Source organism: Mytilus trossulus, chromosome 3 (assembly GCF_036588685.1).
Source record: "Mytilus trossulus isolate FHL-02 chromosome 3, PNRI_Mtr1.1.1.hap1, whole genome shotgun sequence".
Taxonomy (NCBI): domain Eukaryota; kingdom Metazoa; phylum Mollusca; class Bivalvia; order Mytilida; family Mytilidae; genus Mytilus; species Mytilus trossulus.
In genome coordinates, this window is record NC_086375.1 from 28,296,735 (window position 1) to 28,310,857 (window position 14,123).

Here is a 14,123-nt window from a genome sequence, read left to right on the forward strand (position 1 = left end):
CAATATATGTATCTGAGGGGACAAAAAACTTACTATTCCACGAAAACCAATTGGTAGGTGTTTTAATATACCTAAAGAGACGACCGAAAATAAATGTGGAGCCTATAAACTATCATTATATAAAAAGCAGAAACACAAACATATTGTTTCATGTTGACATTATAAATATTCTGAATTCATCGGCTACGTCCCGCACTGACGTCAACCCTAGATAAAATAAGTAACTCCTATATACAATTGTAAGTTTTTGTATTTTCAAAAAATGTTTGGTTCTATTTATATATGACTTACTTATTCATATGTTTTTGACACGAGGGAGATGGCTGTTGCAGCTATTACAACAGTATATCTGATCATATCTATAAACATCGTTCCCTGTTGTCTCCTGCAGATAAACAAACTTAATATATTTGCCTCATAACTCTTAAATGATGGAATGATTAGTTTCAATTTGCTATTTGGCATGACGTTAAAACGACAATTCAAAGAATTCAACTTCATATATATCTAATATGTGACGAAAGTATTGATTTAAATTTACCCCATTCCAGGCCTTTCATTATTTTTCAAGTAAGTTCTTATTTTATAAATTTATGATCAATTTGAAAACCTGATAAAAAAGATGAGTTTAATTTTTTAGCCGGAACTTTTAACGTTTTTACACACCTGGTTTATTCGCAGTTTTTTAGAATTGCGTGTTGCCCAATATAAACATTGTTTTTGTATAGTGTTGGTGTGGACTGTCGAATGTCTATTCCATTATTCTACTAATGTGACAAAACTGTGTGTTCTAATTCGATTTATAATTTTGACAATGCCAAACACCCACTATATGCTCCCTCCAAACGACCCTTTCCCTCCAAAAAAAAGCAAAAAAAAAAAAAAAAACGAAGCCATTTATTTTTTCCTTTTTTCTAAGAATCCCCAAAAAGTGCAATTCATTCAATTAATAAAGTGACGTGAAATGAAAAGTCCGTGTAACACTTATCAACTCAAAATTTAAAAAAAGATATCAAATCTTTAAGTTCAAAGGTATTACAATTTTAAAATTATAATTTTTTGTTTGAAATTTTAAAATTTTCACCAAATAGTTAAAATTTCAAAATTCCAAATTACGGTTTTACATTTGATTATTTAGATATTTGATCAAAATTGAATAGTAATAAACTTTAACATGCTGTTTTGATTTTTTCACTTTTTCAAAGTTTTATTTTTGAATGTTGATTAAAATATCAAAAGAAGAAAAGAGGCGAATATAGTTATCAAAAGTACCAGGATTATAATTGTATACGCCAGACGCGCGTTTCGTCTACATAAGACTCATCAGTGACGCTCACTCAAAATAGTTAATAAGCCAAACAAATACAAAGTTGAAGAGCATTGAGGACCCAAAATTCCAAAAAGTTGTGCCAAATACGGCTAAGGTAATCTACTCATGGGGTAAGAAAATCCTTAGTTTTTCGAATAATTCAAAGTTTTGTAAACAGAAAATTTATAAAAATGACCATATAATTGATATTCATGTCAACACCGAAGTGCTGACTACTGGGCTGGTGATACCCTCGGGGACGAAACGTCCACCAGCAGTGGCATCGACCCAGTGGTGTAAATAGTTATCAAAAGTACCAGGATTATAATTTTATACGCCAGACGCGCGTTTCGTCTACATAAGACTCATCAGTGACGCTCAGATCAGAAAAGAGGGGTTCCTGGAAACTACGAAATGCACTAAAAGCGAAACGAAACGAACGATTCGGCACTATTTGGTTTTCAAAGCGCCCCATTATCCTTTAGAAGTATTAAACAGTGAATACTGATCAACTCGCAGTAGGCCAAAAAGTATGAAAGGTTGAGTATGTATATATATTTCTACCGAACTTAAAGCAATGCAATGGCTTAAAACACGTGTACATTTTTATGTTTTGCTTTGAGACTTCTCACTATCTGCAATCAAGTCGGCAGATGAAATTTCTGAAAGTACATTTTAAACGATCATCTTCAATCTTTAATCAACTATTTCTTTATGAATGGTTGATCTTCTTATATTCACCATGGAACGTTCCTGATAAAGATAGTTCCAAAAATTTTATTGACCTGCTAATTTTCAAAGTCTTGCCGTTCTTCACTCTTAGCGCTCACTGCTACTTAAACAAAAATTAAGTCCTTAACTTTATTATCTAAAATCTTGCAATCCTAGACTCTGAAAACTTGCAGTTACAAGAAAATAGACAAAATTACCTTACGTGCTCATTTGAAATATTGCGTCTTAAATTAACAGCAACTGTTAATGTATTAAATAACTCAACCTGCTCATTTGATATATTGCCTTCTTACCCGCTAAACACTCGCAGTTACTGAAAATTAACCAAAGTACTTAACCTTCTTGGTTGAAATATTGTCGTCCTACACTCCTAACAATCGTAGCTACTGTAAAAAGAACAAAGAATTAAATCTGTCATTTGAAATATTGCCTTCTTACACTCTGAACACTCGCAACCTCTGAAGAAAAAAAACCCAGACTAATGTACTGAACATGTTTATTTGCAAAATGGTAACCTATAGTCTAAACATTCAACGGTACTGAAAAAAACAACAATAAATTAACTTAACATGCTCGTTTGGAATATTGCCAATGTACACCCTAACACTCGCAGCTACTAAAAAAAGACTTAAACACTCATCCCGTCTATTTTAGTTATTAGCAAGCAAGATAACCAAAGCAATCCCTTCACTGTGATTTTATTTTTTTACAACAATTACTCAACCAATATCATAATTTTTTATTACACATAATAGTATTTTCGGGAAATTTAATGTCAATATTTAAGTCAATAGCATGTGTAACAACCTCATTTCCGGAACAGTTTCATAACACGACGTATCTTTCTCGGTAAAAGCCTTCAAAACTTTAATTGGGGAAATCTGTTGCATTAAACAACAAATGCCACTTTTAAATTCGACAAACTTTTGTAAAGGTGAATATCTGCGATTGAGATTTCCGACAATGGCATCTCAGACATGTTCGATAGGGTTTATGTAAGGAGTCAAGGAAGGCTAAAAATTAGTGTAAATGGCTAGTTGCTCCTTGGACTCGGTTAACATTTTTGCTCTGTGTGGTATAGCGTTGTTATTCATGTACAAGGGTCTTGACAATGTTGACGCAAGTGGGGGATTATTAAAATGACGGACTACAATGTGTTAAGGCACCAAATCTCTGTATGTCTGTCCGTTTATGTTACCCTGAAGAATATGCATACCCAGCTTATAACGGTATGAAAATCAAACGCGTACTGGAACACAACCAGCAATGAATGCAGTCCTTGTGTAAACATTGTTTTTGGTTATAGGCCGTTTTTCCCCTGCGAAATTCGTATTATGGCGTCTACTGGCAGTAAAGGAAACTGATTCCCATCTGATCAATGAGTGTTTTGTCAGTTTCTTATGTTCAAGCATAGACGGTCATTATCCAATTAAAACCTGACGGTAGAGTGCCTGCTTGAAGGTACATGTCTCTATACACCACGACTTGCTTTTCGTTGCCTCTATGAAGTCGACGCCCAATGTACGAACACTAACACGACCACCTGGAGAAACAGTGTATTTGTAAACGCACAGATGATCTTTGATAAAAGGTTGCATGACTGGTTTATTGGAGTTCAATCTTTTTGGTCGTAATGAATTTTCTTAGTGTATCTTAAATGTAATTCATAACACCGAACAATATTATATTTTTTGCAATAGTAAAAAAAATATCGCCAGTTATATTTCGGTGGTGCTTAACTTTTGGCGGACTGTATATTTTAAAATAAATGTTTACGGATAAAGTTATGGAAGGCAGCAGGGTCACCAGGGTGAGGAGTCCATGTTATCTGAAATAAATGCTCAGCATATATCTAGAAATCGACAGATAACCATGATATTAAAAAAACTCTCTTCTTTTCGACTTTTTTCGAATAAATTGACACATAAAATGAATAAAAGAGTATTAAGGCATTTTTAACTTGTGTTCAATTCATTGGTTACACCTTTTACTAGAATAACAATCCTGTCAAGAATTTTCAGAAAAGAAGATGGAAGTGTGAAAGTTTCAGTGCGTCAGGTGCAACAGCATACGAACAGCTAACATGCCTCGTCAGGATGGAAGCTAAAAAGTCCACGAAAATTTGATTTAAAGCCTTTATTCGTTCCAACAAAGTTATTGATATTTTGTTGAGGATCTAACCATCTACTACAACAAGATTTTATTTTTTAGAATTTACAGCTCTTCTATAAATATATGCAAAGCAAACCTTGATTAAATTGCTTGCTATGATTGTTTGGATGGTTGTAAACGACTGTAGTATGTTTACTTTATACTAGAATTTGTTTGGACAATAAAAAGTAACTTCAATTCCTGTCAGTTTGTATTTGTCCAATCAAATCCCAGTATGTATTGAAACTCCGCCTACCTATTGTTTGAAAATATCCTTGGAGCAAACATAGCAAGCAAGTCAATCAAAGTTATTTTTTGCATGCTTTTAAAAAAGAGTTTTACTTTATAATGCAAAGAAGCGTTTAAGTCTTTTGCCAAAAATACTATCAATTTCTTTTTGTCCTATGTAAACTTCCGTACCATTTCCTTCCATTCATGATCATTAAATTGAACTGTAAAATATTTCTTGGTACCTTCTGCATTCCTTTATAAGTCTTATTTAAACATAATTATGACAATAACTATTGTGAGCACAAGATTCACTGTACACTTTTAAAGTTCTGCTTCATCAAACATAAAAATGTAAACTTAAGTTTTGAGACTTTTTTAATCGACACGATTGGGATTTTTGCATATGAGAACATGGTTTATCTATTAGTTGAAAATGCGGCTTTGAACTAGCTTTCAGTACCTGTGAGCATTTGTTTCTCAATAATGTGTGTCTTTGTGTTATTATTTTTGTTCAATAATGTGTGTCTTTGTGTTATTATTTTTGTTCAATAATGTGTGTCTTTGTGTTATTATTTTTGTTCAATAATGTGTGTCTTTGTGTTATTATTTTTGTGATAAATTGTTGTGTTGCTACATCACTGTAACAATGAAGGAGGAAATGGGGACGGTTGGTTGAGTAAGTGCGGAGGGGTATGCGGAGCGCTAACAAACATGTCTATGCAGCATGTGCTTTGATCATTGTTAAATCATCAATGTAAGGGGCATTTAATACTTCATAAAACTATTTTTATTTCAGATAGAATATATTGGTATCTGATATTGGACGAAAGAGGTTGCCCTGTTATGTAAATATGTAATACAAGTAACAATCATTTGAAAACACATATTAAACAGCCAAATGGATATTAAAGAGCTAAAATAGGAGGCATAGATCCTATTGACAATCATTATCTGCCCAATTTTATTGATTTTGCAACATTTGCTTCAAATATGGGCAACTTCTTATCCAAAATCACCAGCACCGTATCAGGACCCACCAGCACAATGACAGGACCCACCAGCACAGTATCAGGACATGAATAAATTGCAAAAATGCTAAATTTTAATAAATTGCAATGTTTTTCACAAAATAGTTTTTGTCGTGTGGATTGCGATATAGAAAGCGGAGCATTTTTGTTTTATTTTTTCAGTTCGAGATTTTCTGAAAATGAGCATTTTTGTGTTACGCTTACTTAAACAGTTTAGAGGGTCAACTTTTTAATGGTTTACATATGAACCCATAAAAAACAAAATTGAAAAATCTCTGTTTTCTTTCATTTTTTATGAGTGAAAACGTCAAAAATCATCATTTTCGTCTTTGTTTACATTTTTTCACTGATCACCAGCACCCGTCAGGACCGAATCACCAGCACAGAACGTTCTCTCGCAGGTCTATCTATAAAACCAGGTTAAATCGACAATTTTCTACGTATGGAAATGCCTGTATCAAGTAAGGAATATTACAGCTGTTGTCCTTTTGTTTAATGTGTGTGAGCTTTTTTTGTTGGGATTTGATGATTTTTTTTAATATTTCTGCGAGTTTGGAATTTTGTTATTTTACGGTTCGAAATTAAATCAATTATTTTAAATATGATGTGTTGATTGAATTCAACGTGGAAACATCATGTACATCTATCATGTATATGGCTATTAAAAAATGTTTAAAAAATTACTTAGCCAATGACACTGAAAAAATCTCTGAAGTGTATCAATAATATATATATATATAGAGATATATAGATATAAGCTTTTAATAAGTTATTAACAAGTACTTGGTTCAAGTGACACGTAGCTGAATCCGTATTCCTATAGTGATATATTCTGAAAAAATAGAGCTTTATTAAAACACTACCCTATTTAAAAAAAAAAATATGAAAATATATATTTCGCTTCTTAGTGTATATTTCTTCCATTCGGTGTTCGGTTTAAGAAGATTAGATTATAGAGATGGAGAATTTACAGATAGGATCGTATTCACTACATCAAGAGAAGAAGATCCAAAACTATGGTTCAATAAGGAACATCCAGGATTTGAGTATATTGATCAGGTATAATACACTAGCTGTTAGACGAATAACAACAATAACAATGAATAAATGAATTAATAGTTTTTTTAGTTTTTTTTTTAAAAGTTATTATAGAAGAAGGGATTGTCCTAGACCAGATGATTCAGAAGTAATAATTAATTAAATAATCTCCTGTGCAAATCTGTGATAGTTTAAGAAAGTAATTACAAATTTTAACGGAGAAAATTTTATGTTAACTGGCAGAAAAAATTTAGTCTATTTATGAGCAAAATACGGATAAACAGGATTTTTTGTATACAAAAGTTGAAGGCTAGACAAAACAATTTAAGGACAAATCTGCCAAGAATTAACATATTGTTCAAATTGTTGGAATCAAAATTAAATGAAACAAAGGGTTTTTGGATAGCTACATTCACATACTATAACTGATTTTGATTTTTTGGTAATCCAAATTTAATTTTATTCTTCTACTTTTGTTGCGAGAGTGGGAAGCATGCTTATTTTCGATACATTATTTGATTTTTAATTGTTTGAAAAATTTAGAGTTAAAATAAAAAACATTTTAAATTAGAATCAATAATACTTTTAAAAAACGTCATTTTTTTCCTAAAAATGATCTTGAAAAAAAAAAGTTTTTGATTAATTTCCTTCCCGAGGTTAAAAAAGGACAAAATATCAAACGACCCACACAAAGAATAAATGATCGATGCCTAGCTTAGAATCATACCATTTAAGAATTGAATGCTTCTTTTGTAACTTAATTGGGTGTAAAAGCGTTGACTGAAGTACATTTTGTTTGAAGCGCATGGGTGTAAAAGCGTTGACTGAAGTACATTTTGTTTGAAGCGCATGGGTGTAAAAGCGTTGACTGAAGTACATTTTGTTTGAAGCGCATGGGTGTAAAAGCGTTGACTGAAGTACATTTTGTTTGAAGCGCATGGTTGTAAAAGCGTTGCCTGAAGTTCATTTTGTTTGAAGCGCATAAGCTCAAGCTTTTTTTCAATTTTTAAAGATAGCTTGTCTTTCAGATATTCTTTATTGCTATCACCAAATTGACATAAGTTATACGTTATTCTAGATATTCCCAACTATTTTAACTACAATTGCATAAGTTATACTGATTTCCAGACATGACAAACTACGTTAACTAGAGTTGTGTTAGTAATACGTTTGTTTACCCTAGATATCCCTAACTAATTCAACTCGAGTTGTGCAAATAATACGGTTTTCTAGATATCCCCAGCTACTTTAGCTAAAGTTGTATACGTTATACAGTTTTATAAGTATCCTGAACGACTGTAATAAAGTTTCGTAGTTATACTGATTTCAAGATATCCCAAACTTCATTTTGTACCTCGTAAAAGTTATGTAATTTATACGGTTTTCTAGATATCCCCAACTACTATAACTAAAGAATTGTAAGATTGACTTTTTCTAGATATCTGCAACTACTTTAACTTAGGTTCCAAAATTTTTCGGTTAACTAGATAACCCAAACTATTTAAACTAAAGTTGTGTAAGTGATACTGTTTTCTAGACAACTATTTTAACTAAAGCTGTGTAACTTATGTGGTTTTCTAGACATCCCTAACTATTTGATCTAAATTTTGTAAGTTAAGCCTTTTTGCTAGACATCCCCAACTATTGTAACTAAAGCTGTGTAGCTTTTACGGTTTTTTAGATAACCCAAACTATTTTTAACTATAGTTGTGTGAGTAATACGGTTTTCTAGATATCACCAACTACTTTAACTAAATTTGCGTAAGATATACTGTCTACCTTCTTTAAATAAATTTAAATCAATATAATAATATATAGTGTTATGATTAGAAGTAATACTTGTACATAATTATTTTGTCGGTTCTCTTATTTAAAAACGAATAACTCTTTTAAAAATAGTCACACTTTTAGAAGATGTTTACTGTTCTTGGTTTTAGTCATCAAATGTATTTCATATTGCTGTTTTAATGAACTGCTGTACTGTTTTTCTTAACAAGTTATAATTCCAAAACATAGACTTATTGCTCTAAGGCTTGCATGCATGTATATTAAAGGTTTCAGGATGAAAATAAGTTTGAAATTAGTTGCAGAATAAAAAAAACCAAAGTAGGTCAGTGTAGAACCTCACCCTTCCCCGGTGTCTGTTGTTTTAAAATCTTACTATGTTTAGAAACACAATGATGATGTTATTATCAAATTTAACTACGTCTGGACAAAACATGTTGATATGATTATCAAATCTTACTGCGTTTACATACATGTTAATGTTATTTTCAAATCTTTGTGCGACGCGATACATGTTGAGTTTAGTATGACGTCCAATATCACAAAACTAGTATACAATTTTAATTTGTTAAGAAGCCAGCTGAAGTACATATTCGGTTGCGGGTGTTTCTCGTTGTACCAAAGACCCATTGGTGGCCTTCGGATAATGATTGATCTTTGGTCGAGTGGTTGTCTCTTTGACACATTCCCTATTTCAATTCTCAATTTTTCATTTGCCCTTTTTATTATGAGATTCCCGTGTTACTTCTGTACTTTTGCAGATCATTCAAACTACCTCGAAAACTAAAATAGAGAGCTATGAAAAGAAACGATAGCCGTAATACCTTTTCATTAGAAACCAATGAAAAAACAAATTGTGATAATTGGCATCTATCCAAAAGTACTTTTTTGATTTTTTGATGCAGAAATTATTTTTATTTAATTGACTGTGTGGTTAATTACCTTGTACTTTCACTCGATTTTTCTTATCTTAAATCATGATTTATTTCAAATTTGACAAGATCAAAGAAAAAAATATATAGTCATTATCGTAAAGGAAGTCAAGTTTTTATACTTATATATAACCGGTATAAGTATCCACGAAATTAATTGCAAAACTGTTAAAAAAAGTGTAATACCCGACATATGTTTTAATCTGAAGAAAATTACCGTTGTATGTATCTTTACTGTTTGATGAATATAAGCTTTGAATTCCTTGTACCAGATAACCAAGTTAAATCACAATTTATTAAAGTACTGAACTCCGAGGAAAATTTAAAACTAATCAAATTTCAAAATCAAATGGTAAAACACATCAAGCGAATGGACAACAGTTGTCATATTCCTGGTTTAGAAGCAGCACTTAACCTCTCACTTGTATAACAGTCGCTTAAAATTCCAGTGACTTTGAGATCTGGTTTGTCTCAAATGTAATACGACATTGATATTACTTCAGAACGGACGAATATAAAATGACATTCACTGTTCACCCTTTTTTCCAATTTATTTCAGTTTCGGATAGGACAAGAAGTATATATCAAAGCACAAATCCGACAGACAACAAGAAAGGAAAAACTAAGCACTCTCAGAGAAGACACTGGTGTAAATCTATTGAGACGAAGTCAAGGGGTAAGACTATTAATGTATTATATATTCGTCCAAACTCGGCTGATTTCGTACCTTCGGAAAAAAGGAGACTAGCGATTTAACCCTCAGATTGTCGATTGATGTATTATAGTGCTGTTATTTCCTTATCACATGCTTACATTTAACACCCATGATGATGCGGTTCGAAAGCTTGTACCCCTTAACATAATTATTAATTATCTTGACTAACTGTACTGACATTTGTTAGAGCTCTAAAATATTTACCAGCTATAATTAATTCACATCTCTGATTATTGCAGTTTACAGCTATTAATGAAAGACAGCTATTATAATTCACGAATGTTAGTGTTTCACAGCTATAATGAATCAAAGTTGATACTCATTTGCATAAGATCAAATAATAAGCCCTATGGATATTCATTGACTTCAAACACAAAAACAAGATTGCTTCTTTGAAATTGAAATCGTACGGTGCAATGCAGATTATACATTTAGATGGTGGCAAGACATTTTAAAGGCATGCTGGTTGTAAAATAGTGGAATTGCGATTCAATTTGAAAATCGAAATGATTTTCTTATTTGATAATATATTACTAAATCAAATATCTTTTATTCAACAGTATGGACGCATAGAGGATATTGCCGTGAATATGATTTGATGTTTTTTTTGTTTTTTTTTGGTGTTTTAATGCCACTTTTAAGCACAGTATTTAGGCTTATTCGAGGCGAACAGTTTTTATAGGTGGGCCATGAATATGAAGAACAAAAAAAAGCCTTCAACTAAATTGCTATTTACGTGACAATATTGAATAGTGTTTGAAATTATACGAAACAGTGAGTTGTAAAACTTTTCTCTGTGTTTCACAATTTGTCTCAAACAAAAACAAATGAAAAATAAAAGTTGTCGCACTTTTTACGTAATTATTTTAACTTCCTCGGAATCAAGAAGACGCCTTTCTAGTACGGGTCTAATTGTAAGCTGTCATTACTATATGCTTACATTTGTAATAACCTCCAGAAAAATGTGTTCAATCCTATTAATCATACTAATAATTTGTTTTTGAAATTGAAACGTTTCTGAACAAAAACAAGATCATTAGAACCCTACGACTCAAATCAGCGAGTTGTGTTCCTATGTTATTCAATACACCTGTAGATCAATGAGTTAAATTCTTGATTAAAAGAATTACGCCGGTGGATTCTCCCATGTTTTTTGACAAAATTTAATTTCATTTACCATGTACCTACATTTCTTAATTATATCTCTACATATCACATGACCATGTAATATTATACTTAATGAGATGAAAAGTGTATACCATGGTCTCTTTAATACAGGATATATGGATAATATAGCACGAAATAAATTAATGAAGATGTCATGCTCTGTTGTTGTTTTTTTTATACTATTTAAAGCTTCAATGTGGGGGTTAATATTTTACAAATTATAATAGATAATAGACAAAATTAGTTCAACTAGAAACCTAAAGCTATTCACATTATTTCTCTAACATTATGGGCAAATGAAGCAAACAAATGATTAAATAAGCATTTAAATGATATTTTCATTTAGATTTCACTTAATGATATTTAAGACGAGAAAAAATTATTAACAATTAAATTTATATGTTTAAAGGCAATCAGATGTACAGTAATTGTCGTTTGTTTATGTAATATATACGTGTTTCTCGTTTCTCGTTTTGTTTATATAGATTAGACCGTTGGTTTTCCCGTTTGAATGGTTTTACTTTAAATTTCCGTTCCTGTTTTAATTACTAAGAATATTACTTCTTGTAACTGTGAATTTTCATTCTTGTTACGTTAGTATAAGATCCGTTACAATCATCTCGCGTTTCTTTTAATTTATTGGATGTTATGCTGGACTCTACGTTCAGGTATAAAATATACAATGAATCTTAAGGGAATTATATGTATAGCATAACGTTATTTTTTTTAATTGATGATTCTTAATCTGATTACACTTTCCTTACACGTTAATTGAAATGCTCAGAAATTTATTAGCATTGAAATTTTTTGAAGGTGTGTATCTTTTGAACAAGACCAGATACTCTCAAATTTTTTTTAAAAACAGAAATTCAGACCGACATGTTAATAGATAGCGGCATTTTCATAAATTTGGGGTAAGACACATGGTTTGTATTTCAATCAAATTTTGAAATCAGTGTAAAGCATTATCAGAACAATATTAACTAATCGGCGAAAAAATAGTACCATTTGATTCCAAAGCACAGAGAGTTTGAATGAAATCTTGATTATACGAAGAAATTTGATTAATGCTGATATTGATGTGTTCAATGTATTAAACGAAATGATTACATTCGTATTTTAACGTTAATTTTATATTTAATTGTAGATTAAATGGGTTCAACAAGAAAAAGGACATGTCAGAGTAACAAGAACTTTGGATACAGAATGGAATAATCTTTGGCATTTGGTAGGTTCGTCAATAAAAAATGTCACAGGCAAATTATTTGTTTACAACTAATATTAAATTTCAGAGATACAAGCTTTTCAACTATGTCTTACGGGAAAAGTACAAAGGCCAAATATTCAATGCAATATCATATATAAATATTATCGTATTCGAACTTGGTACCATGTAGACTGTAAATAGGATTTCTCTGATTTTAATTTAGAACCAAATTGGATATCTATCAAATTTGAATAATGAGACAATGCATTTGCATTGAGGAATATATATATACTTTTATATAATTTCTTGCTAAATAAGAACATTGTCATTTAGGTTAATAGACAATGAAATTAATTAACGAAAAATTTGGTATAAAGCATAACTCCTATCCTAATTTTCGAGAAAGGTGCAGCTCAATTCATAAATCAGAATATATTTGGGTAAGTCTGACCTATTTATGTTTCCGTGCTATTTTGCTTTTGTGATTTGTAATTTTATTTAACCTGATTATCTCTCTTTAAATGTATATATTTTATAATTTGTGAGAAACGTTCATATCTTTGGGTTTTTAACTAGCTCTCTGAAGTTGCGAGTACTCTCAAATCGTATTATCGTGTTTTGATACAATTTTAATGTTTTTTTTTGTTATTTAATAATTACTTATTTAGGGTTATATCTCGTCTCTCTATTTTCAATATATACCAGCTTTAATAGTGTTTAAAATGACTATACATTTTTACTTTTTTGTCTCGTACTATAAACAAAAACAATATTTCCGTTCTCTATTTATGCTGTTTACCTTACAACCAATTTATTTCCGTTATACCTTTACATACTATTCTATTAGGCGACAATGTTTTGTTCAAAGTGACGGATTATTTAACATCTCACAGAGGTATACTACTGTTGTCGTTATTTATTAAAAATGTTTTTTATTGATTTTTTACATAATCTCATAGATTGAATTTATTCGTTCAGTCTTATGTTAGTTATGAATCTGGTGTTAAGTAGTTGTCGTTTGTTGATGTGGTTCATAAGTGTTTCTCGTTTTTTATATAGCTAAGACTCTTGATTTCTCAATCAAAATGCTTTTACACTAATATTCTTTTTTGTGCCCTTTTAACTGTCCGGTGTGAGCTCAGGCGATTGTGTTAAAGACCTTGCTTTTATATATAATAGTTTTTCGTTTACGTATTTGGGCTTAAAAGTCTCATTGTCACATTGTCACTCATACCATGTCTTCCTCTATCTTTATCTTATATTCTCACATCTTTTATTTTTAATGACAAGCTTGGTGATTAACTAGTTTGCAGTCGTTTATCGACAATAATCATCCTGATGTTTAAACATTCTTTAGAAATACTGTAACAAAAGCAAAATGTCACTATATCTCGCGGAATACGAAGTATTGAAGAATCAAACATAATGGAATGTTTGCAAGTCATGTAAGTTTTTTGTCAGTTTTTTTTCAAAACTGTGATGAACGTTTACGGCATGAGCGTTGCTCATTGTTGAAGGCTGTTCGTACATAGCTCTTAATTTTTGTGTCAGTTGATACTTGTTGAGAGATTTCTCATTAGCTATAATATCACATCTTCTTTTATAAGGATATAAACATCAAGTGGTCTTTAATTTTCTGTTTTCTTGTATTATTTTTGCTTTTAGGGTTAATTGTTAAATAAGCTCACCTGGCACAAAGATTCAAGTGAGCATTTTAATCTCTTGACGTTCATCTTTATAATTGTATCTTTATCTAATGATTTATTGATGAACCCTTGTAACATTATACCGTTATTATCTTAAGGAAAATCATATAAAAAAAGAATTT

General features: G+C 31.0%; 1 protein-coding gene across 1 annotated transcript in view; it reads left to right on the top strand.

Annotated features, from left to right (window-relative positions):
• The window catches only part of LOC134710624 (endoprotease aex-5-like), a 70,352-nt gene that overhangs the window by 19,416 nt on the left and 36,813 nt on the right, over positions 1 to 14,123 (top strand). Inside the window, exons 2-4 of the mRNA XM_063571006.1 lie at positions 6,360 to 6,510; positions 9,766 to 9,882; positions 12,236 to 12,316. Coding sequence (XP_063427076.1) covers positions 6,360 to 6,510; positions 9,766 to 9,882; positions 12,236 to 12,316 — 349 coding nt within the window. The remainder of the gene's footprint in view (positions 1 to 6,359; positions 6,511 to 9,765; positions 9,883 to 12,235; positions 12,317 to 14,123) is intronic.